Source organism: Canis lupus, chromosome 12, assembly GCF_003254725.2.
Source record: "Canis lupus dingo isolate Sandy chromosome 12, ASM325472v2, whole genome shotgun sequence".
Classification (NCBI taxonomy): Eukaryota; Metazoa; Chordata; class Mammalia; order Carnivora; family Canidae; genus Canis; species Canis lupus.
In genome coordinates, this window is record NC_064254.1 from 10,569,010 (window position 1) to 10,593,164 (window position 24,155).

The 24,155-nt window shown below is 56.2% G+C and overlaps 2 protein-coding genes across 12 annotated transcripts; one reads left to right on the forward strand and one right to left on the reverse strand.

Moving 5' to 3' along the window:
• Positions 1–7,784: 7,784 nt before the first annotated feature.
• FRS3 (fibroblast growth factor receptor substrate 3) lies at positions 7,785–23,139 on the reverse strand. 3 transcript variants are annotated; one of them, XM_025418751.3, is made up of 7 exons: positions 23,066–23,139; positions 15,670–15,813; positions 14,033–14,121; positions 12,951–13,137; positions 10,383–10,544; positions 9,383–9,540; positions 7,785–9,107 (listed from the first exon to the last, which is right to left on the reverse strand). In XM_025418751.3, exons 3-7 carry the CDS (start codon positions 14,096–14,098, stop codon positions 8,190–8,192), a joined length of 1,491 nt encoding a protein of 496 aa, XP_025274536.3. In that variant the 5' UTR covers positions 14,099–14,121; positions 15,670–15,813; positions 23,066–23,139; the 3' UTR covers positions 7,785–8,189. The 3 variants fall into 3 exon arrangements, with proteins under 3 accessions (XP_025274536.3, XP_025274534.3, XP_025274535.3); XM_025418749.3 differs by lacking the exon at positions 23,066–23,139 and adding an exon at positions 17,449–17,571; XM_025418750.3 differs by lacking the exon at positions 23,066–23,139 and adding an exon at positions 16,110–16,300.
• On the forward strand, positions 17,019–23,955 carry PRICKLE4 (prickle planar cell polarity protein 4). Of its 9 annotated transcripts, XM_025418756.3 has the most exons (8): positions 18,497–18,989; positions 19,092–19,217; positions 20,172–20,315; positions 20,794–20,901; positions 21,548–21,685; positions 21,943–22,146; positions 22,701–22,905; positions 23,383–23,955. In XM_025418756.3, exons 3-8 carry the CDS (start codon positions 20,184–20,186, stop codon positions 23,739–23,741), a joined length of 1,146 nt encoding a protein of 381 aa, XP_025274541.1. In that variant the 5' UTR covers positions 18,497–18,989; positions 19,092–19,217; positions 20,172–20,183; the 3' UTR covers positions 23,742–23,955. The 9 variants fall into 9 exon arrangements, with proteins under 9 accessions (XP_025274544.1, XP_025274540.1, XP_025274543.1 ...); XM_025418759.3 differs by lacking the exons at positions 18,497–18,989; positions 19,092–19,217 and adding an exon at positions 17,019–17,187; XM_025418755.3 differs by lacking the exons at positions 18,497–18,989; positions 19,092–19,217 and adding an exon at positions 17,746–17,881.
• Positions 23,956–24,155: the final 200 nt, after the last annotated feature.

Consider the following 24,155-nt stretch of genomic DNA (forward strand, 5'->3'; position numbering starts at 1 on the left):
CGCTAAGGCCCCAGGTGTCTTTATGTGGGACACTTGGGGCACAGCAAGGGCCTTACTTCAGGTTAAGATGACTTCAGAACCTCCCACTCTAGCTTCAGCTTTCCTCTTCCCTACAAGCCTGAAGTCCGATCTTAGAAGCTCTCCTACCCCGACTCACTTTGTGTGCAGACCTCCTCATGCAGAGGAACTTTTTGACCACTGTCTGGGGCCCATGGGCTGGCTCAGGGTACCACTCTTCATCTCAGGGTCGTGAGGTCAAGCCCCATGTTGGGCAAGGAGATGACTTTATTTTTTTATTTTTTTAAAAGATTTTATTTATTTGTTCATGAGAGATACAGAGAGAGGCAGAGAGGAGAAGCAGGCTCCTGCCAGGAGCCCGATGCAGAACTCGATCCCAGGACCCCAGGATCACGCCCTGAGCCAAAGGCAGATGCTCAACCGCTGAGCCCCCCAGGCGTCCCTGAAGAGATGAGTTTAAAAACAAATGCTATCCACCCCATTCGTTAGTGGATTGTGAGGTCAGCCCGGCAGATGCCCATGGGGGCTCTTCGCCTAATGCAGCTGTCTGGAACTGAATAGAGCAGAGTGCAGTTTAGGCAGCACAGCTCTGCAGGGCTTTGTATGTGCATGTGTGCGTGTACTGGTGTGTCCCAGCTCGCTGTGCAAAACGCTGAAAGGAGGGCAGCCCGGGTGGCTCAGTTGTTTAGTGCTGCCTTCAGCCCAGGGTGTGATCCTGGAGACCCGAGATCGAGTCCTGTGTCAGGCTCCCTGCATGGAGCCTGCTTCTCCCTCTGCCTGTGTCTCTGCCTCTCTCTCTCACTCTGTCTCTCGTGAATAAATAAATAAAATCTTAAAAAAAAAAAAAAAAACGCTGAAAGGAACCCACACTCACACTGTCCTGTCTGGATGTACAAGCACAAACATGCACATGCCCGGAGGCACCCCCTTGCACACAGGCACTCACATCCAGCCTTGGGCTGCGCACAGGGCCTGCTCCCCCATGGGGGCCCTGCGTCCCTCCAGTGCTCCCCGTGCAGGCACACCTTCCTCCTACCTGGGCAAGCAAGAAGAGCTCCCTGCAGTCCTCCTCTCTCCATCCCTCCTCCCTTTTCCCCCCTCTTCTCTTCCTCCCTACCATCCGGCCCCCTCCTCTTCTGCCCTCCATCCCTGTCCTCTCCCCTCCCCAAGGGAGCTGCCTCCTCTAAGGCCCCACTAAGCACCCACAGCCTGGGAACTCCTCTCAGCCCAGCTGAGACCCAGGAAAGCTCCTCTATGTGACTCTGTTTCCCAAGGCCAAAATGAGGACTAGTGGTCGGCCTTTACCACCGACATTTGACATCAAGCCAGCCAGTCCTACCTACCCTGTTCATTGACTACCCTGTGGGCATGCACGGCCTCAGTCTCTCTTGCCAGTGGGGCTGGGAACTTCCAGAGTCTCTCCCTGGCCCTTGACCAGCCTCCCCTTGAAGCCCTCAGGCCTGTCCAGAGGGGCTACGAACCGGTGCTCCTGCACCCTGTGTCTTCCTGAGACCCTGCTGGGAGCCGGCAGTGGGGAGCACAGCAGGTTAGAACAGGCTGCAGGAAGTTGTCTGAACCATGCTAGACTTAGCCATGCTCGGGTCTCCTTGGGTGAGGTTGTGGAGAGGCCTGGGGTTTGAGAATTGGGTGGTGAGGAGGGGAGTCCCAGGCTTGGGATATCCAAGACCAGAAAATTTAATCACAGAGCCTGGATAAAGAGTAGGAACTGGGATTGTTCCAAGAGTTCCAAACCCAGCATTGATAATGGGTCCAGGAAGCTCCATGTCTGGAGCTCTGGTTGGAGTCCCAGTCCAGATCCTGGCCGATCTAGTTTAGGTTCCAGAGAGGTCAGCCTGTGAGTGGCAGTGCAGCCTGCTAGGGCTCCTGGTGTGGAACATCTGGGTGAGGTAGGAGCCTGAGACCTGGCACAGGGAGCTGGGGACAGGTAGCCTCGGTAAGGCTCTCCCTCAGCAGGTATGGGCACCTCTCCCTGACACCTTGACACCCAAAGGGCTTGGATTCCCATGCCCACTACACAGGGACACTAAGACCTGGAATGGGAAGGGGGACCCAAAGGCCCAGGGTGTCCTCATGCACCCAGCAGTGATGGGGGAGACAAAGGATCCAGAGGCCTCCAACACTCCCTAGAGCTACCCTGATTGCTTTCCTGGCTGAACATCCCCTTTCCCAGATGCTGAGGGAGTCTGGAAGGGGTCTGGCTGGCCTTCCCTAGATCCTCCTCACCCTTCATGGTCTACCTTCTTTAGCAAGCTTCACCGGCTGTGATATAGGGATCTGGTCACTATGCTGTGACCATCCTAACAGATCTCAAACGGGGCTCTGTGCCTAGTACCCACTGGGCCCTCTATGCGCATTTTCTTATTAACACACAACATTATGAGGTAAACATTATTAGTTTTCCTCAATAGATGAGTGAACAGGTACCGAGAGGATGAGTGATCTGCCTGAGGTCACACAGCTTTCAAATGGCAGAGGCTTGCGTCCCCTACTCCTGTTTGTGTGAGCCTCACTTCCTCAACTGCCAGCTTCGGAGAGTTGAGGCTCTGTCAGGATTCAGCCCACACAATCTGGATTCTGGATCCTGGGCCCACTGTGTCCAGCATTTTCTTGGGATATCAAGACTGCTAGACTTGTAGGATTGTGCATCATGCCCTGCAGCTCAAGCCTGATATATCAATATATCGATCTACTCCTCAGGCTCCTTAGTCCCAGGGAAATGGAGCTCAGTAGGAAAGAGGTCAGAACCAACCCGTTGGGCCAGAGACACAAAGAGCCTCAAAGAACACCCGGAAACTCTTCCCCGTCCCCACCCAGCCCTGTGCCCCATGGCCTCCACTCTTCCCACCCAGGCTCCCATCTACTTCCAAGCCCTCCCGAGACTCTCCCCCACCCAAGCAGCACCCAGGCAAAAGGAGAGTTGCACTGCATCTCATTCCCTTCCCCAAAGGGTCAGTCTCCAGCTTCCCCACATCTTGCCCCAGCTGCATTCCTTCTTGGGCCTTTTCACTCAAGGGGCATTCTCACTGGGCCCAGAAAGCGAGGAAGGCAAGTGGCAGGAAGGCTTCCTGCCAACCACAGCAGGCATACTACAGCTTCTAGAAGGGCTAGGGTGAAGGACCCAGTGATGCAGCAAAACTTATGCTCTATGGCCCATAGAGAATCCCCTCCTGGACACTTCTTTCTGATGCCCCCAGCCCCCAGCCATGCTGTCCTGTCATCTCCGTGTTCATGGCAAGAGCTGGAGCCTCTAAATTCCAGGACAGACCCAACTACATCCAGAACCGTTATGTCAGAAAGAACCGTGTTCTGGTGAAAACATCTGCCATTTACTGAGCACTTACTATGGGCCAGCTGCCATGGTTCGTGCTTGGCAGACATTCTCTTATTTTGATCCTCACCACGATTTCATGAGAGAGAGATGTTATCATTCCTCTGTCACAGGTGAGGAAACCGAAGCACAGAGGAGTCCAGGTGTGAGTAAGTGGTGGCGCCAAGTTTCAAAGTTCAGCATCCTTGGAAGAGGGACAAGACAGCCACATGTGGATCTGTGGGCAGAATTAGGCCCTAATGAGAGGCATTTATGGACATCATAACACTGATTGGAGGGAGGACTTTTGAGACAGCCATCTCTCCCTCCTGGGAAGCATGTGAGCAAAGACCTGATAGACATCTCCAAGAATCCAGTCAAAAGGATCCTTGGATGGCTCTTAGCTCAGCTGAGCTACGAGATTGTATCCTGGACTCTGATTCCACAGATGCAGAGCCCCTGGGGCTCCCCGCAGGGCCCCCACCTCTGCCTCAGCTCTCCTTTCCCTTTAGCCTCCTCTCTGGAGTCCAAGGGTCCCTCATTATAAAAGTCCCTGCCTGGGCAGCCCCGGTGGTGCAGCAGTTTAGCGCCGCCTGCAGCCCGGGGTGTGATCCTGGAGACCTGGGATCGAGTCCCACATCGGGCTCCCTGCATGGAGCCTCCTTCTCCCTCTGCCTGTGTCTCTGCCTCTCTCTCTCTCTCTCTCTCTCTATGAATAAATAAATAAAATCTTAAAAAAAAAAAAAAAGCCCCTGCCCCTGCGAGCATGATTCCCCTTTACGGTATTGGTCTGAGCGCACCCCAGAGCTCAGAGAAGCCCTAACCTGACCAGAGGAACCTTCCTGTGAGGCCGACACCTGTCAGGAGAGGGGGGCGGGGCCGGGGGGGTTGGGCCGGTTCCTGCGCGGCCCTCTACAGGCCCTCTACAGAACCGGAGCCGTTCGGAGACACTGCAGGAGCAAAGGGGCCCACCTAAGTGTTCTTCAATAGATGAATGGATAAGGAAAATGTGGTCTGCACAATGGAATATGATACAGCCATTAAAAAGATGCAATCCTGCCATTTGTGACAACATGGATGGGCCTAGAGGACATCACGCTTGGTGAACTAAGTCAGGCCGAGAAAGACAAATACCATACAGTTTCACTCATAAGTGGAATCTTAAAAAAGTGAATAAACAAACAAAAAGCGGAATGCGACCAGTAAATACAGAGAACAAATTGATGGTTGTCAGTGGGGAGTGGCTGGGGGTGGGGTGGCAAAAGGGGTGCAGGGGAGTGGGAGATACAGACTTCTGGTCATGGAGTGAATAAGTCACAGGGTTAAAAGGCACAGCTTAGGGATACCGTTGATGATAATGTAACAGCCACTTGACAGACGGCAGCTACACCTGCGAGCATGGAATAATGTAGAAACCTGTCAAATCACTAAGTTGTACACTGAAACTAATGTAACTTGTGGGTTAACTATACTCAAATTAAAAAAGAAAACTTAAAAAAAAAAAAAAGCAAAGGGGGCAGGCTCTGGGGGGAGCGCATTCACCTGTGCATCAGGCAAGGCCCCGGCTGGGAATTCACAAGGATTCCTGGGTAGAAGCCCTGGAATGTGGCCTCTGCAGGCCCAATCTTACAGGCCAGAGCTCCTGCCACTCTTTCTGCAGCCCACCCAAGGGCTCTAAGCCCCTTCGGGTCAGGTGTAAGCATGGAAAGACACACGCCTGGCATGCAGCCCGAGCTCAAGCCACTAATTACCTTCACGCCCTAAAGCAAGTCACTTTACCTCTTGGCCTGTTTCCTCCTCTGCACAGTGGTGATAACAATCCAGCCCAGCAAGCCCAGGAGAGATAAATGGTGGAGAGGGCCCTATGGAAAGCAGACAGTGTTTATACCATTGTAGACTGCTATTATTACCCAGGGGTGGGCTTGGGGAGGGCCCCTCCTGGTCTGACCTGAAATGTCACTCCCAGACAGGATGCTGGCTCCCATCCTTTCCTGAGGGCAGCCCAGGGGAGTGGGTAGGGCCTGTTTCTAAAGCAGGGAACTGAGCACTCAGCAAACATTCACTGATGTTGGTGAGGATCTTTGAAATGATTCCATCAGGACACCACACCCTGACATCAGTAGGGCAGGCTCCCTGAGGGAGCAGTGGTCGCCCTCCTGGGCCTCACTCCCACCCTCCACTTCCCGCCTGGAGATCCAGCTGTCTGCTCACACCCCATCCACCCCGCCACTGGGAAATTCCTGCAGTTGAACTCTTGGGGCAGAGGCAATGACCTGGGGAGGGGAGCAGGAAGGCTGGCAGCCACATTGGGCTAAATCTTCTGGAAGTCCCCAGGCTCCACAATTATGTGCCTAGAAGCTACTAGGACTTGGTCTGGGACTACCCCAGAGGAGGCTGGCCATCCCTTGCGCCTTTCAGCAGGGGTGCAGTAGTGGGCCTGGGGTCTTGGGAATGAGACATGTGACTTCCAGGAGTTTCTTCCTCTGGAACAGCTTTTATTTTTCAAAATATTTTATTTATTTACTCATGAGGGACACGGAGAGAGGCAGAGGGAGAAGCAGGCTCCCTGTGGGGAACCCAATGTAGGACTCAATCTCAGGACCCCGGGATCATGACCTGAGCCAAAGGTAGATGCTCAACCACTGAGCCCCCCAGGCGCCCCATGGAACAGCTGGGTTGTTAGCTTGCCCACTGTCTACTTACCAAAGTCGTGTCATGTTCATCATCTCATTGGCTACTTTTCCCAGTCAGCTCCGTGTTTTCTAGGTACAAAAGCTGAGGCTGACTGGGAGTGAGCCGTTGCTCAAGGGACCATAGATAATAGCAGAGTCAGATTCAGAATCCCGTCTCTTGACTCAAGCATGGATCCCCTGCCATTGTCCATGAGGAGGGGCCCGAGCAGACCTGTGAGTCACTGGCATGGCCAGGGCCCCTAGGCCCGTCCCAGCATGGTTGTACCTTTCCCGTCGTGGGTCTCCTATTTGGAGAGACTAGCACTCCTGACTAGGAGCCCCCAAAGGAGGAGCAGGACTAGTGTGGGGAGGACAGGGAGAAAGCAGAGCGGAGTTGCCTGGATGGGCTGCAGAGAGGTCACCCCCTACTGCAGGGTGGAAACACTTCCCAGCCTGGAGCAGTCATCCCTCTGGCCCAGAGATCAGAAGGAGGTAGAAGGGTCTGGTGCCAGCTCTGCCACGGTAGCAGCTGCTGTACCCGGGGCCCCTACTGGGCCCCAGGTGAAGGGCTTCTCCCATCCTGCTGTGGCCAGTGCTCTCTTCACCCATTTCACTGACAAGAGAGTTACATCCAAGGGTGGAGAAATCTGGAAGATAGTCAGTTCGATCCCCACCCAGGGAGAGAGCAGTCCCGGAATTGAAGCCTGGGCAGTGTTGTTCTGGAGAGCAGGTGGGGAGGGAACAGGGTAGGCCTCACCTTGGCTGTTTTCCTTAGTCAGGAGGACAGGTGTGCTTGCTCCCCAGGGCAGGGAGCTGGGGCACAAACAATGACCGGAGACAAGGTTTGTCCCGGTCTTGGGCAAACCTTGCTCCCACTCCTCCCTGAGGCCCCCAGTGGCTTATCGCAGATGCTGGATTTCCTTTAAATTAACCATCCAGGGGGCTGAGATAGAAATGGAGTCTTGGAGGCAGGGAGGCCGGTGAGAGGGGGCGGCGGCAGCGGCCTCAAGATAAGTAAAGGGAGCTCCTGCAACAATGCACCAGGCAGGGGGTTTATGCAGTGCCGTGCAGGCCCCAGGCTTCCAGGCAGGTATCCAGATGTGGAGCCTCTGCCAGGGCTGGCCCCTGTGGTAGGGCAGAGGAACCCCAAAGTGTCCATTCCTGGGGAGCGGTTCTCTGGGAAAATAACTAAGCAAGCCTGATTAGTGGGTTATATATTACACTGTGTTTTTTCCTTTTGCTATTCCTGGGCTTTTAGCAAAGTCCTGTTTAAAGGTTCTAGCCTTGATCTAGCCATGCTGCGGGTGCCAAAGGAGGATCCAGGGTCCACCTCTGGGCCAAAGTGTTAAAGGAGATCAGTACCCCTAGGACCTGCCTAGTGGCAGAAGGGAAATCAGTAAGGGGTCCCAGAGAAGGTAAAGCTGGTACAGCCTCCACCCCCCGCTCCCCAACCCCTGCCTTCCCCCACCAACTCAGGAGGGTCAGGGTGTTCCCATTAAAGCAGATTTCCTTCCAGATCCCCTTTCTGCATCCAGGACTCAGCTATCCTGTCGCTTTCCTTTGGTAGCACATCCATCCCTGGCAACTTCAAGTTCTGGGACAGGGCTTCTTGGAGGAGAAAAAGAAATGGTCGCAGACCTGTCACAAAAGCCACAACCACCCCAAATTTCCCAGAATGAAGCCCCTCTGTCTACGAGGCCTCCCCTACTCCCAGCCAGAACCATGCCAGAAAAGACTCAGTAAGAATCTGACATCATTCGCCCAGCCAGAATTTAAAAATAATCATATTAATAATAAATATGTTAAATTACATTTAAAACAATAAATAGAAAAATAAACTGATAAATAAAATCAACAGGTACAAAATGTTTCAAAATTTCAACCAAAGAAAACACACAGACGACAGATAAGACAAATGGACGTAACGGGAGGGTGCTAGATGCATCGGAGGAACCCTTCACAGTTTACATCATGGCTCCCTCCTCGCCTGGTCACCCTTCCTCTCTCCCCAACTTGGAGACCAGGAGACTTAGTGGCTGGTGTCTTGGGGGAACCAGCCAGCAGAGGGAAGCATCTGGTTCCACCTCAGTGCCCTTCTGCAAAGCAGCCTGGAACCCGGGGTGTGGGTTCGGGGGACAGGAGCGTGAGGCGGAGCGGGAGGAAGGACGTCCCTACAGAGGCAAGTCGGTGCTGTTGTGCCGGGTTTTCCTGGCAGTGCCATCGTCTCGGGGCAGCGCCCTCTGCAGGTTGGACATGGCCACGGTCTTTTTGAGGTCAATCACGGCGTAGGAGTCTGAGCTGCGGGTGGGGTGGGTGGTGGGCGCGGGGGCACGGGGGGCCGAGGGGTTCTGGGGCCCCTTGGGGCGGTCTCCACCCCAGCCCTTCAGCTCCACCTGGATGTAGTTGAGCTGCCTGGGGGGCTCAGGGCCCGGCCGGCGGAAATCAAAGTTGAAGACTCTCGGGGAGCCTCGGCGGCGGCTCAGTGGCACAGGGAAACTGCCATGGCTACGGAGGGCAGCCCGGGCGCTGGTGGGCTTCTGGAGCGGGGTCTCGTCCTCCTCACCATCAGGGAAGCCGTTGGAGGACGGAGTGAGCCCATCCCTCGAGTCTCCGTCATCCCCAGCCTCCTCCCCCAGCCGCTGGGTGTGGCTCTCCCACACAGGGGGCAGGGAGGGCAGGTTTTCGTAGTGTAGCAGGGCTGCCCGGCGGTGGGCAAGGCCATTCCAGCCTGGCTCCTCCGTGCTCAGTCTCCAGCCCGCCCCTGGCCGCAGCCCCGCACTGACGTTCTCATAGGTGCACTTGGGCTGGGCCGGGCACTCAGAAGGGCCCTCGTTGTTGTTGTTGTGGTGGGGGGGGGTATCATGCAGGCTGGGGCAGAGGCCCTGGCACTTCATCATGTGCCGCCGAGCCGGGGTTGGGCCCAACACGAACTTCACCTGGCCCGGCTGCAAGAACACCTGGGGGTCACGGGGGTCGGGGGCCCGGACCTGTGGGGGAAAGGGCACCTGGCCCTCGGGCAGGGGCTGCAGGCAATGCCGGCTCCTGTGGTGGTCATCCTCACTGGCTGGCGTGTTGACATAGGTGTGGGACTGGGGGAAGGAGTCCAGGTGAAGCAGGAGAGCCCAAGGGCAGGGAGGAAGGAGAGAGCAGAAGGGACAGGGTAAGAGAAATATGGGGAAAAGAGCTGGAGTTTCCACCTCTTCCACATCCTCCAAACTTCCCAGGGAAGCTGCATCCCTTTTCTGGACAGTAAGGGACCCTATCAATTCTCTTCCCTGCCCATGATCCCTAGGAGGCGCCCTGTTTCCTGATGGCCCATCTCCACCCAGGCCAATGGGGAGGAGCAGGGCAGCTGCTTGCTCACCTGCTCATCAGGAGCAATGAGGGCATGAGTGGACTCTTCCCCAAGCGAGGGGTGTCGCAGGCTGCTTGTCGAAGGGCGCCGGGGTGCTGAGAATCTCGGGCCCTCTCCTGGGCAGCCAAGGAAGCCATTGGAGAAGCTGGAGACAGTGTAGCCTAGAGCTGGACACATAGGAGACAAGCCCATGTGGGCAGTGGGGGTCCTTACACCGCCTGACAACCACCTGCAGCTGAGCATGTGGCTTCCTGGGAGTCCTCCAACCTGAGGGGAAACATTCCCAGGGCCCCCAGGACGGTGGGCCCCATTTAACCGGCAGCCCCCCATCATCTTCCACCTCTCTGTTCTCTAATCCCACCCCCTCCCTCAAAGCTCATGGTGAGCCCCACGTCCCCCAGTCCAACCTCAGCTGAAACACTGAGGGTCACCTTGTCGTCATTGAACTGTCCCTTCAAGTCATTCTAGCTCTGCCAGTGAGCTCTGGGGAAACTCCCCAACATCAGAGGCTGCATTCTTCTATCTTCTACCCCCCCTCACCCCCTGCCGCAGGCCAGCCCACGAAGAGCAGAACACCGAGGAGGGGCTCAGTGTGGACCCACTGAATAAACCAGAGGAAGGTGTGGGAACCTCTCCAGAAAACAGGCATGGGCAAAGATGCCCACACCAAATCAGGAAAGGTAGATGGGTATGACCCAGTAGACAGAAAGAAGAAAGCAAACTAGCTCCAGACTGCTGTTGCTATGGAAACCCAGTGTCTTCCTGTCTGCTCCCGGACCATCCGTCATTACAAGGCCCAGAACGCCCCAGCCGCAGCTTGAGTCGCCTGATTGGCCCAGAAAAGGACTTACTTGTCCCCAAGAGTCATCGGATGTCGGGCAACTGTCCTGGCTGGGTGGCCCAGCCGTCCCCGCCTGCCTGCCTGCCTGACTTGTGCCTCCAGGCCTCGCATTGGCAGGGACTGGGCCTGTGTATACAATCATGGAGGCTGAGGATGGGGTCTCCTCACCATTGGGAGGCTGGGGGGCCCGAGGGAGGCCGAGCTCGGCCGGGTGGCTGTTGCGTGTGATGATGACCGGCTCTTCCATCACATTGATGCTGTTGCACTGCATCAGATCCTGAAGCAGGTTGAAAATTTCCTCGGCCCGGGAGCACTTGAAGGCGAATATCCCTGAAGGAAGAAAGGAAAAAAATGAGGCTCCTCTGACCATGTACCAACAGGCAAGGACCAAGGAGGTTGAAGAGACGCACAACACTCAGGGAATGCCTCTGAACTTGTCCCAGGCCTGGAGGGGGCGGAAGGGCCCCTCATCCCGAACACAAAGATCTGAGAGCTCAGGAAGGAACTGGGCCCACCTGTCCCTCCCCTCATCCATTACCACCATCTAGAGATCTATTACCTCACCTGTATTCCTCACAGCTCAGTCATGTGCACAGGTGAGGGGTACACAGGTAAGGGGAGAAGTCAACATCTGAGCAGAAAAGGATAGTATTGCCCCTCATCCAGTCTTGCTTTCTGTGGGTTCAGTTACCCCCAGGCACCTGGGGTCCAGAAGCAGATGAGCCTCCTTTTGATGTCAGAACATCAGTAGGAGCCTACCACTACCACACACTGCCTACATCATTCCCCTCACTTCCTCTCATCACGTGGGCATGTTATCCTCTCATGTCATCACAAGGGTGGTGTAGTACCGTAAGATACGTTGAGAGAGAACAGACCACGTTCATGTAACTTTTATTACAGGACATTGTTACAATTGTTTTACGTTGTTATTATTAGTTATTGTTGTTAATCTCTTACTGGGCCTCGTTTGCATATTAAACCTATTAAACTGTGTCACGGGCACACATGTATAGGAAAATACAGAATATATATGGGTTTGGTATTATCTGTGGTTTCAGGTACCCACTGGGGGTCTCCTCTGCTGGCAAGGTGGGGGCATTACTGTGTTAAATGAGTGACCACTTCACATGCTGCCCCCATCCTCCTCCACGTACCACCCTTTGCTCCTCAGAAAAAGAGGCTCTACCCAGGGCACCAACTCTTGGCTTGATGCACAACCATGTCCAAGCTCTTTGAGGCAGGAGAGTCTCTCCCTGTTCATTGTTCGTTCACTGTACTTAGTCCAGTACCCAGCCAGAGAGGGAATGTCTACTCTGTACAGGCCCCTGACTTCATGGAACTTAAACTCCGGTGCAGAAAGAAAGAAAGAATGGCAGACTCACTACAAGACACACGTGGCCAGGCAATCATTAGCTCTTCATTGGCTGCCCTATGGCCCTTCAGACCCCAATGCAGCACCTCAGAGTCCCAGGGACAGCAGGACTTGGCTGAGGGTGATTCAAGGGATCCAAAGGTACCCCTGGCGTGTTGGGCTTCTGCACACCCCATCCTGGCAACAGCAGGGCCCAAGGCTCAGGGGAGGCTACTTGGGGTCTATGCGCATGCATATATCCAGAACAGAGATCAATAAAACCCGGCTGACATATGAAAAATGAGATTTGCGGGAATGAGACAGCAAGGATAGAGAGGAAGTGATGGAAAAGGACTTTGCTGGCAAGATATACTAGGAGCCAGAAAAGCCTGGGAAAGCCTGGAGTTTGAGGAGAACTCGGTGTGGGGGCCTAGGGCAGCCCCTCTGGAATCCCAAGTGCAGATGAAACACATGACAAGAAGTCCCTTCCTGTCTTCTTTCTGTTCAGCCAACGTAAGCACCTCTGCTTCGGAAGCCCAAAGAGGAAGATGCATGGAGGGGAAGGCTCCCAGAACATCAGAGACTCACTGCTGTGGACAGTGGCCTCATCAGGGGAGCCTGTTCATCCCACCTCCCCAGTCCCCTCCCTAACCGCATCTAATGCAAGCCTGGCCTGGGTTCTTTCCAGAAACCCAGAGCTTGGGTCTGGGTCCTAAGAGATAAGCCCAGACGATGCTACTCCTTCAAAGAGCCATGACAGGCTCTAACCTTGACTTCATTGAAGGATCACCGTTCTCTGACCCTTGACTGCAGAGAGAAAGGGGAGGAAGGGAGAAAACATCACACTCCAGGCGACAGGAGACAAATATTAACCTCCGGGTGGTTACTCAGTACATCAGAGACCCGAGTCTGACCTTGCCAAGCCTAGCATTCCCAAGCCACGCAACCCCAAGGTAACTAGAGCCTCCAGCCTGACCCTTCGTTATTCACGGGCTCCAGGGTCTATGACCTGGGGGCTCAGAAGAAAATTTGTTTCTATATACCCTCAAACTAGGGTACAGAGGAAGGAGAAATCACTTGCTTACCCAGACAGGTTCTGGCCAGGGAGCACTGGCTGTCTCCCACGGGCTATGCAATAAATGCCCCCACAAAAGGACCCAGACTGGAATCCCAATGACTGAGCTGAAAGAGCACTGGCCTGGGAGTCCACTTAGTTTCTTTTGAACACGCTATGTGCTCTTGGCCATCACCCTTCCCTTCTCTGGGTAATATCCACCAGGTCAGCAGGCTTCCCCACGGCCCCCTGAGCTCTGACTTCCTGCCCCAGTACTTGCCCTGGGGCACAAACCCCTCTCCTGGTGTGCAGCAGGAGCCATACTCACCCTGGCCCGTCTGACACCGGCGGCCACTCTCAAAGGAGAAGAGGTTGGAGTCGTAGCCATAGCGCCGCAGGCAGAGGTAGGGCCAGCGGACAGCCTCATGCCGATGCAGGTGCAGGACCAGCTCACTCTGTGTCAGCTCCATGACTCCGGAGCCCAGCTCCACCCCCTCGTCATCCACATTTGTCACCTAGGGGGGCAGAGAACAGAAGGGTCAGGGGGGAGTTCAATGAGTATGCATAGCGGTCCCTGAGCCACTGGGAGGCAGGCCAATGCAGCGCTAGGGCTGGGGAGCCAAGGGGCTCTCTGGAATGCCACATGATCACCAGGAGACCAAGCGGATCCAGCAGTGCCACTGACCACTGCCCTTCGCTAGGCCTCGGCTTTGGCACTTGGGCAGTGAGGGGGGGGTGGTCAGTTGACCTCCTAGGTCAGATGGTTTGATGACCAAGGTTAGAGGACCTTGACGGTCCATGACCCCTGCCCAAGGACCAGATGCCAATGCATGACGTTTCAAGCTAAAATTTTAAGGCCCCTGAGAACAGAACACAGACCTCCTCCACCACTTCCCTAACTCTAGGACCTTGCCGAGGGCTCCCTCTTCTGGCAAGCAGGAGAACCTGTGCCTCAAAAGCTGGGTGTGAGGAGGGGACTCCCCTACAGGGAAGTGAGGTGGCAGGGGCCAGGGATGCCCGGGGCCACTGGGCCTGGCCTTAGCTTCCCAAAGCCACCAGCAAACGCTAATATAGGGCTTACCATGCATAATGCATATCTATGTATGTATACTAACTCACAAACACAGACTTGTTTTTTCCTCCAAAAAAATATATATGTAAAGCTATGAAGAGATACTGGTAGGAGTGGATGTTCCAAAGGCACGATGTTTGAATCCCAGTATTTCTTCATTCTCGGTAGGACATTCATGGTATAGGAGAGCCACGCAATGGGCAGCGGTCTGGGCCTCAAGTCTTAAGGAGCCACCACCTTGGCCTGTCACTTCACCTTCTCTAGGGAGGCAACGGCAACTTGACAGGTTGGCCCAGGAGCCATCCAGGGAGCCCAGGAGAGGAGGAGGTTGCGAGTACCTTGAACTTGGTTGGGTGGTTGTCTGGGACGCTGTCTCTGTTCAGGCAGCTGCAGCAGCTCCCCATGGTGTCAGAACAGCCAGGCCACCCTAGGGGAAAATGCAATGGACAAGGTAATCTAGGTCAGCTCTGGAAAGCCCCACTTTAGGGACTCTGACAGAACCACCTCGTTAAGATCACCTCCGCTTGGACATAGGAAGACTCTGTCCCTCCTCTAAGACACTCATATTCTCAATCCAGGGCCAGACATGTGTCAGATAAACATTAATTCAAGTTAGGATGTGTTAAAGATTAATGCTGACAGAGCAAAGGAAGAGAACTTCTCAGAGGTAACATCTGATCTGGACCCTGAGAAGTGAGGAGCATTCTGTATGAGATAATGCAAGCAATGGGAAGCCTGTAAAGCAGGAAAAGCATGGACAAAGAGGGAGGGGTGCCTAGGTGGTGAGATTGGTCAGTCGTCTGATGCCTGATTTTGGTTCAAGTCATGATCTCGAGGTTGTGGGATCAAGCCCCAGGTCAGGCCCCATGCTCAGCATGAGTCTGCTTGTGTCTCTATCTCTGCTCATCCCCTTGCTTGCATGCTCTCTCCCTCTCTTTTTTGAAAAGATGAATAGAATAGAATAGAAATAGAATAGAATAGAATAGAATAATAAAATAAAATAAATAATAAAATAAAACAAAATAAAATATAAAATAAAATAAAATTAAATAAAATTAAATTAAATTAAATTAAATAATATAAAAGGCAGGGAACCAGAAAAGTGATTTTCTTCAGAGGGAGCTGGATGCCAATCCAGAGCCTTCATGTGGATTCAGCAGAGAAACTGTAACTTGGGAGTCCCCGACACTTTGGTCTGGACCTTCCTCTTTTTCTTTTTTTTTCCCCTCTTTTCTACCTTACCCTTCCCACATCACTCAAATTCTTTTTTCTTCCCTCACCACCATCCCAAAATGGACTTCAAATTTATCTTTTTGATGTTCTCTTCTGTGAGGCATCACATCACAGTCAAGATACAGTAAGAAGACTAAATTCAAAACAGCACATTTTTTATAACCTTGATTATGCATTTCTTCCTTTAAAAAAAAAAAAAAACTCTGGGTTTGCTCCTCTTTGTCTAAAAAGGAGACCAGAGGCCTTAGTATCTGGCTTTTCCCTCCAGGATTATAGCACTTGGATTACATGTCACAACAGTTGGGCCTTTGTCTAGAATGGAGAGGAGACCGCCAAACTGGAGTGACCTTAGGGAGCAAACAAATGCACAGAACAGTCGCAACCAGAAGGGTTGCAACTTGATGCAAGAAATCAATTTATAAGGGATACCTGGGGAGCTCAGTCAGTTAAGCCTCCAACTCTTGATTTCAATTCAGGTCGTGATCTCAGGGTCATGAGATTGAGCCCCACATCAGGCTCTGCACTCAGCAGTCTGCTTGAGATTCTCTCTCCCTCTCCCTCTCCCTCACTAAATAAATATATCTTTAAATAAATATATCTTTGAAAAAATGAATCTGTAAGATCAGATATCCTTCAGGAACTCCCACTGAATGTGTAAAGCCCTGAACAATCCTGACTGATATCCCCCATTCCTCCCGACTTGGAAAACTCCAGAAGAGTGGCTCCTTTACACAGCTCTCACCTCACCCAGGCCATCGGGGAGCTGACCATGGGAGGGGCATGGGGAAGGACCCCCACTTTATTCCCCCTGTTCTTGGTGGGGCATCATGGCAAGTAGTCTGCAGAGAAGTCACCTGGATCCCTCTGGGACACACCTGGGGCTCACCTGGCACAGGAAACAAAGACCACAAGTTAGCGGAAACCTTCCATGCTCGCCCCCAATTGTTAATGAATTCACTTGCTGTCAATCCATCCCACCTGGATATCTGTTCCAGGTCCTGACAGGACACACAATGAAGAGAGTGAGTTCAAGGCCAAAGGGCCACAAATCCAAGCCCCCCAGGCCCTGAAAGGGAGCCACTACCCTAGTTGCAAGGAATCTGAAGTCGGAGACAGCCTTTTCAGTTGCCCCTAGAACCCATCTGAATCCTGTTACAACCAACACCAAAACCACCACCTTACCTTTGCAGAAAACTTTAACTCTACAGAGAGCTTTCTGAAAAGGACACTGTGATGTACTGGAAAGAATGCTGGCTTAAGATTCAGGAAACGAATGATCTAAGCTGGCACTAAGCATCTGGGAGACTCTGGCAAGACAATCCCCTACCTCCCACCTCAAGGCCTTAGTTTTCAAGGGAAACCTCTGTAAATGGCGAGGTTCTGGCTTAATTAACCTGAAAGCGGTTAAGTCCGTAGTAAAATGGTCACGAAAACGGGTATTTGCCCCTTCCAGGACAAGCTACGCTCCCTCCATCTGACATTTGGAAACTTGATAGATATTCTGTTCTCCAAGCTTTGTAACGCCTAAAATTTTAACATAAACGCTAACAATAAATCAAAATTTCAGGGATCCAGGGGATTCAGCCCCAGGTGGACATGTTGACAAGCCAGGGCCTTGGAGATCCTTGAAATCCCACCCTCCTGCTTTCCAAAAGCAATATCCTTTCCCAGGGGACCCTTGTGCTCTGCTTCCTCCTACAGCTTTCCCGGTAAAGGGACCCCCATCCCTCTGGTCTGGCTTATGCTCTGCAAGAAGGAAAAAGGCTGAGGGAGGTGTGCACAGCCTGAAGACAGGCAGCCGGGAAAATACTGAGGCTGGAGCCACCAACAGGGAGTCTGGGGGTGAAACCAAGAACTATAGGGTGCAAGATGGGGGAGGGTGTTGCACCTTTTTCTGTCCCCTTCGTTTGTCTTTAGGATATCAGAACGTATCATGACACTTCAGTGACGGGGGTGGGGTGGGGGGGGTGGTGGTTACAGTGGCTGGGACAGGTAGGGGCTCTGGTCCCCCAGAGGTGTGGATCGGAGGTGGGAGTGTCAGGGTGGGTTATGGGGACTCAAAATATAGGAGGGCTTGCGGAAACATGGGTAAGTTTTCTGCATTAAAGCGTGGTGCAAGGAGAACGGGGCGTATGCAGGATCAGGAACCGCAGCGCTCTGGAAGCATCTGGGGGGCATTCCGGAGAGTGGTGGCTCTGCGGGCGTGAACAGGAGAATTCGCAGGAGTGAGGGGGTTCCAAGGGCTCCAGGACAAGCCGAGGTGTGTCCGGGGTTGGGGGTGGGGTGGTTCTGGGGAATGAGCGACAGATTCGGGTGGCGGGGTTGTCAGGGAATTTCTACAGACACCGGGAAGCGATGGGGGAGGTCGGGGCCGCGCGCCGTCCCAGATCCCCGCCCCCAGCCCCGGGACTCCACCGCCCGCCCGCCCAGGGCTTCCTCGGGAGGGAGCGGAGGCTGTGGCGCGGCGCGGTGCGGCCTCGGTGGAACCGCCTCGTCCCCGCCCCGCCGCGCCCCGACTCACATCGCCCCGCGGCCCGGGCGGCGCCGGGCCCCGCTCCCGGGTCCCGCTGCAGCAGCCGCCGCCCGCCCGGAGCTAAGGCCTCCCCGCCCCGCCCCGCCCCGCGGCCGCGGGGTCGGAGGTCACCGGCAGCACCAACGAGACGCTGCGGGCGGGCGGACCCGATCGGGGGCGACCAGCGCGCAGCCTAGAAGGTCCCCTTGGAGGACTTTGCAGTCGGGAGCGGGGAGCATGCGCAGACGCCAGAGGGCGCTCCGGGCCAGCCGCGGAGCTAGCCCCACGGAGAGGGGCGGGGCGGGGCGGGGGCGGGGCCGAGAAGGGACCCAGAGATGGGACCGGAGGTTTCCACTCCCCGGATCAGAAGAGGGACCGGGGTCGGGGGAAGAGACAAAAAAGATAGGGGAAGGGCCTGAACGGCCTGCCTGCAGGGAGAAAGGCAAGATGAAGAATCCCTAAAGAGGGCTGGGGACCGGGGGAGGCAACTGAGAGGGGTGAGGAGAGGGGCGGGGCCGGAGGAGGGTCTGAGGGGACCTGCCGGCTCGGAGAGGCGCACGGTTCCGCCAATGACTGAAGACCCGGCCCGACGGCGGCTCCCAGGTGTCCGCCCCGTGCCCGCGGGGGCGCAGTGCCTTCGCGAGCCCCTGGGAGTGGGGAGGGGCAGTGGAGCCTGCACTCTCCACCCTGCGGTCCCCCAGATCCTGTCCTTCCGGCTGCAACTCCAGGCCCCGCGCCAGCTGCCCGCTCTTCCAGTCCGGGAGGGGCGGGCGGGGGCCGCGGGAGGCGAGGGAGAGGGCGGGCGGCGCTCCCGGGGCGGGCGGGGGCGGGCGCTGAGGCCTCAGGGTGGGGACTGGGCGGGGGGCCGGCCGGCGGGGTCCGTCCAGAGCTGCCCGGACGCCGGCGCGCAGCGAGGGTGAGACCCCGGCGGAGTCCCGTGCCCTCCCCTAAGCTCCCAGCACCCAGACTGGGAACCCCGGGGTTCCCGACTCCCGGGGACGTCCAAGAACAAGCCCTAGGAATCTGTCGAGGGGACACTTGGCAGGGCCGGGTACTTCTCTCTCTCGCTGTCCGCGGAAAACCTTCCCATCCTTTTACCTCCCTGGTCCCTAGGGCTGTGCAGGCTCTGCCCTCCAGGGCAGGGGCGGATTGGGAAGAGTGAACTCTTGAACCGGGTTGCACCTGCGCGGGGGCGGGAGACAGGGTTCAGCCCTGAGAAGGAGGGGGATTCTTGAAGAAATCCAGCTTGTTAGTAAGACCGGGTCCAGGGCTGAGTGGAGATGGGAGGATGGAAGGGTGAGGGGTGAGAGCTGACTTCTGAGCATTGTTTCTGTGCGGGGCAATTGCAGACAAACTAGAACCTGGAAGAGGGTGCAAATCCACCCTGAGGTCCCAGGTGGCTCCGAACCCTCTCCCAAGTGCCTCTTGCCGCCTGGATGGAGCAGGGGCAGTGCTGTCAGGGGAAGTGGCTACTCCTGGCCCTGAATGTGAACAGCCCATCCTGGCTGCTTTCCACAGGAAACATGACAGAACAGGAAGGAAGCAGATGGGTGTGGAAGCAGGGATGGGTGGCACAGGACGTCTGAAGGGGGTGGGAGGGCTGGGAACCAATATAACTGTTAAGAGTCCAAACCTTGTTCTCAACTCCACAGCTGAGTTTTATAGAGGCCTGGGATCTGGTGAGGACCTCCTGTGCCCTAGCTGCTGTCAAAATCCATCCTAGACCTCAAAGGCAACTTCTTCCTAGGACATCCCCCAGTTTTTTAGTGTGACCTTAGGCAAGTTAACCTCAGTTTGTTTCAGCTCTCAACTGGGATAACAGAAACTACCTGATAGGATTGTTTTAAGGATGCATTCTATTATGTAAAGTGCTATTTTGGTCCCTTGCACAGAGTAAACATTACAGAAAAGTTTGCTCTGGTTATTTTTCTCCTAGAGTGCCATATATACCTGCCTAGAGCTCTGGCCCTATTCAGTCTAGTCTCATCTCTCTCTTATCCACAGGAGTATGAGCTCCTTTTTTTTTTTTTTTTTTTTTTTTGGAGTATGAGCTCCTTAAGGGCAGGGCCCATCTGTTTTCTACTTCAGTGGTCACCCTCACCCCCAAGATCCTGTGGTCCTGCTAAGGCTGGCCCCAAGGAGGGCCAAAGAGATGTGTTTAGAATTATTCAATAAAATGGGAAATTGCTGCTATAGGTAGAAGCCAAAAGCACACGGGATTTTCCTGTCCTTGAGCTTATAGACAAGATGAGGAACTGTCTTGAGCTTGCAGCTGGCAAAGTGGCCCTTGTGTTGGGAGCATGAGGATGCAGGTTCAGTGGAGTGTTCAGTGCACAATGATGAATGGTGGGAGTTGACACTGGGGAGGTGGGGAAGGGGCCAGTCTCCCAAAGGCTCATTAGAAAGGCAGAATGGCCTCTCCTTCCATTGTGGGCCTCCTCTTTCCTCCTTCCCAATCTTGGGACGACCCAGAATTTGAGCTTCAGAACTCTTGGGAGTTTCTGAAAGGCCTGGCCTCAAGATCTGGCTCAGCCACTTAGTAGCTGAGTGACTTTGGGCATTTATGCTCTGTGAGCCTCAGTGTAGTCATCTATAAAATGGGGACAGGAGAACCACCCACCTCATCTGGTCATTGGGAGGACAGAAGGAGACCATGCCTGCAAAGCACTTAGCCCTGCCTGGCACATCGTACATGAGGGACTGACAAATGGGAGTTCTTGTTTTCTGGACAGACTTTGTCACCAATGTCAGTGCCGAGCTCTGACTGGCCCCATCAAGGGGAGAGCCTCACCCCTCCAGAGCCAGGTCCACCAGCCAACTCAGACAGTGACCCAGGCCACCTGCCAGACAAGCACCCTGAGGAGACTTCTGCGCAGGTAGTAGGAGCCCTTCCCTTCCCTCTGAGGCCAACCTGCCTTCCATCCTACAGGCCTCCTCCCATTTCTACCACCCGCCTGGAAGGTAGCCTTTGAGCCCGATCTCCTGTGGTCCTTTTCTCTTTGCAGGAACCCCTGTCCCTACAGCCCCCTTGGGATGGGGGATGGGGACATGGGGGTTCGACTTTAAACTTATTCACATGAATACCCGTTCCCTCTCTTGGGGAGTCTGTGTTGTCAAAGCCAACTCCAGGCTTTGGCCCCAGACTAATTGATTTCAAGCATAAGAAAGGATGCCATTTGGGGGTGTGGGGCCTCCCCAGCCTGCTTCAATCAGACCACAAATGCAGGAGTGGATCAGCTGTCCTTGTCTTGATCTTGGAGGGGGGCACATGGTAATCATTCCAGATTGGGAGGAGGAGGGAGGAAAGAAGAGGAAGGCAAAACTAACCACCCCTCTCCTGCCACATCTCCTCAGGATCCCGAAGTTCTGAGCTTGGGGCTCCCTTGCCTGGACACAGACGGGGCCTCCATCTGGCCTGGGCTTCGGATCCTCCTGCAGCAGCTGCCTCCGCAGGACAGTGATGTGGGTCTCCCTCTCTCTGCCTCCCTCTTTTTACTGTGGGGCCAGACTCCAGAGGATAGGGAACTAGGACCCAGCTGTGCCGCTAACTGGGGAACTCATTCCCCTCCCCAGCCTGAGTTTCCAAGTCTTCACAATGGGTACAAAAGCATCTGCTCTGCCCACAATGCTTAGTTGAAGAGCAAATGAGAAAATGGACATGAACAACTTCGGAAACCAATAGTGGAATGTACAAATGTAGAGAGTATGGTTAAGTATTTATTGAGGCCCTAGTGTGTGCCCAGACAAAAGGCTTACACTTCAGCTAGGCGGGCAAGACCAGGGAACGTGGAATAAATCGGAAAAACAACAGAAAGTGACAGTGAGCTCCAGCTCCCTGGGGGTAAGGATCTAGATAAGTGGTGACAGGGCTTAGTGCTGTGGGCTGTCAGGACCTGAGTGGTGGCCATTCCCGGGGGCAGGTGAGACTGAGGTAGGCTTACTCCAGCTCTCTTCCCTCTCTCTGTGCCCTTCTGTGCCGTTGTCTTCTGCACCTCCAGAAGCTTCTACAACCTTCCTTTGACCCAGCAGCTAACTAAGCCTTCTCCCTCCAAACTCCAGCCTTGCCTGTTGGGGCTCTCCCAGTCTCAGTGGAGGCCTGTTTCTGCAGGAACGCTACTGCCTGGCCTTTGAAGAGGATGAGCTGGCCGAGCTGCGGCTCTTCTGTGCCCAGCGGAGGCGGGAGGCCCTGGGACAGGGGGTGGCCTGCCTGGTACTTTCCAATCTGGTGGAACACACCTGTGAGAAGGTATGTAGTGCGCCCCCCCCCCCCCATTCCTCCTTGCCTTCTCACTTCTGTAGAAGGGCCTAGCTCCAGGGGCTCAGGTGGGGAAACAGGGGTTGGGGATTGACAGTTTGGCAAATTCCAAAAAGAGAGGCCACCTTTAGGGGTTCTCCGTGGAGCCTGCAGTGGAGGTGGGCCTGCCAGGGGGAACCGTTGGGTTGGGGTTAAGATGGAAGAGCCAGGAGGGAAGCCTCTGACCAGCCCAGCGCCTGACCCGGCAGTGCAGGGAGCCGCTGAGGCCAGGGGAGTACGGAGTGTTCGCAGCCCGGGCAGGAGAGAGGCGCCGCTGGCACCCGGCTTGCTTTGCCTGCCAGGCCTGTGGCCAGGCCCTGATAGACCTCATCTACTTCTACCACGACGGGCATCTCTACTGCGGCCGTCATCACGCAGAGCTGCTCCGGCCCCGCTGCCCGGCCTGTGACCAGGTACAGCCCCAAGAGGGCTGCTGGGAGGGGGCTGCCCAGGGTCCACCGCGGCGAGAGGTAAGGGGACACCTCTGCCGGTACCGCGGAGTGGAGGACTCCGAACCAGCCTGGGTCCTTTGTGTTCCCTGTGGCTCTGACTGGAATCCTGGGCATGGGGACCCGTCGCCTTGTGCCCTCCCCTGCCGCAAGCAAAGGCCCCCAGACTTTCTGGGACTCAGAGGATTTCTCCGGAGCAGGGACAGGCGTTCATCTCGGTTTGCCGGGTGCCCAGTGCTGTCCTGATCAGGCGAGGAACTGCCATAATGGGAGCCCAAGAGGCAGAGCGGAACCCTGGGTTGGGAGTCCCGGCGACCGGGGTCGCGCTTCTTCAGGCGGTGCCACCTGCTAGCGGGACCCCGGCTAGGCCAGTCAACCCTCCCTGCGCCCGAGTGGTTGAGTAGATCAAAGGGGATGTCGGTAGACGTGCTTTAGCGTTAACTGGGTAAAAGGCGTGGTTCTGGGTGGATGAATGAGTGAATGAATGAATGAACGGGCCGTTCTCCCCCCTCTCCCAGCTCATCTTCTCCCGGCGCTGCACTGAGGCCGAGGGGCGGCGCTGGCACGAGAACCACTTCTGCTGCCAGGACTGCGCCGGGCCCTTGGGCGGGGGGCGCTACGCCGTGCCGGGGGGCGGCCCCTGCTGCCCCCGCTGCTTTGAGCGTCGCTATTCGGCTGCCGGCTCCAGCCAGGCCCCGGCACTGGAAGGGAGGGCGTCCCCTGGTAAGGGAGGAGAAGGTGCAGATCCGGGGGGAAGGGGGCAGCGGCTTGGGCTGGGCCGAGGAGGGGATTCTCCCGGGCCGGGACCCTCGCCCCGGTCCCACGCCGTCCCGTCCCCCCACCGCACCCCCCAGACCCGAGCCTCGGGGCCCGCAGCTCTCACCGCGCGTCCCTGGCCGGAGCGCTTCCAGGGCCTCCCGAGCCCACCCCGCGCCACCGTCGGGGCTGCGGCGCGGGACTCACTGTCGGACTGGGGACGCGGCCGCCCTCTGCTGGGCGGCGGCGGGGACGCGCGGGGGCGGGGGGTGCCCGGGAGCGGCGTCGCGGCGGCGGCGGCGGCGGCGGCGGCGGCGCGCACGGCCCGGGGGCGGGGCGGGATAGAGGCCGGAGCCCCAGCTGGATCCGGCTTCTGGCGCCCTCCCCGCCCGGATCCGGGAGAGGGGCTCCCGGCTCTGAGACCCGCGTTTCTGGCCCGGCCAGCAACAGGGGAGGCGGGCCTCGACGGAGCGGAGGACGCCGCGGCCGTCTCCCGAGCAGCCCTTCCCGCCGCTGCCTCCCGCTTCGGCCCGGAGGCCCGGAGAGGGCCGCTTCCATCCAGCCCGGAGCAGGAAGATCGAGCTGGGGACCGGACGGAGGCACCCCAAGGGCAGGAACGGGGCCGGCTGGAGAAGCCGCTCGACGCCAGGGAGGACGCCCCCTGCCCCACCTGCTCCTCCTCTTCGGACTCGGAACCCGAAGGCTTTTTCTTAGGCCAGCGCCTTCCCGGTCCCTGGAAGTCCCCCGGAAGCCTCCAGGCTGGGGACAGCGACACCTCCAGGAGACACTGCGCCATTTGCTAGTGGCGCAGCCCGGGGAAGGGGAAGGGGCGCGTGATCGGTTTGGTGGGAGAGCGAGGATCTCCTCACCCTGTAAACATCCTAGATTGAACGCAGTCAGGGGCACCCCTGGGAGAGGCGGCCAGGTCACAAACTTGGAGTGCTCCTCTTAAGCCTGCGCATCCTAAGCCTTCAGACGGAGACTTTCTTGGGGGAACCCCACCCCGCAAAGTTACGCGTCCCCTGCTGAGCTAGCCCCTAGGCCCACCCCCACGGCTGGGGCGGCCCCGCCCCAGCATCTTCCTGAGCCAATGAAGGGAGCACGCAGAGACCACGTGTGGCCGTGCCTAGGCGGGCAAGCCGCAGGCCTGGAGGGAGCTCCCCGCCTCGCGGAGCTCGTGGACGCGCAGCCCGGGACCTCTCGCTCTCCCCCGGGCC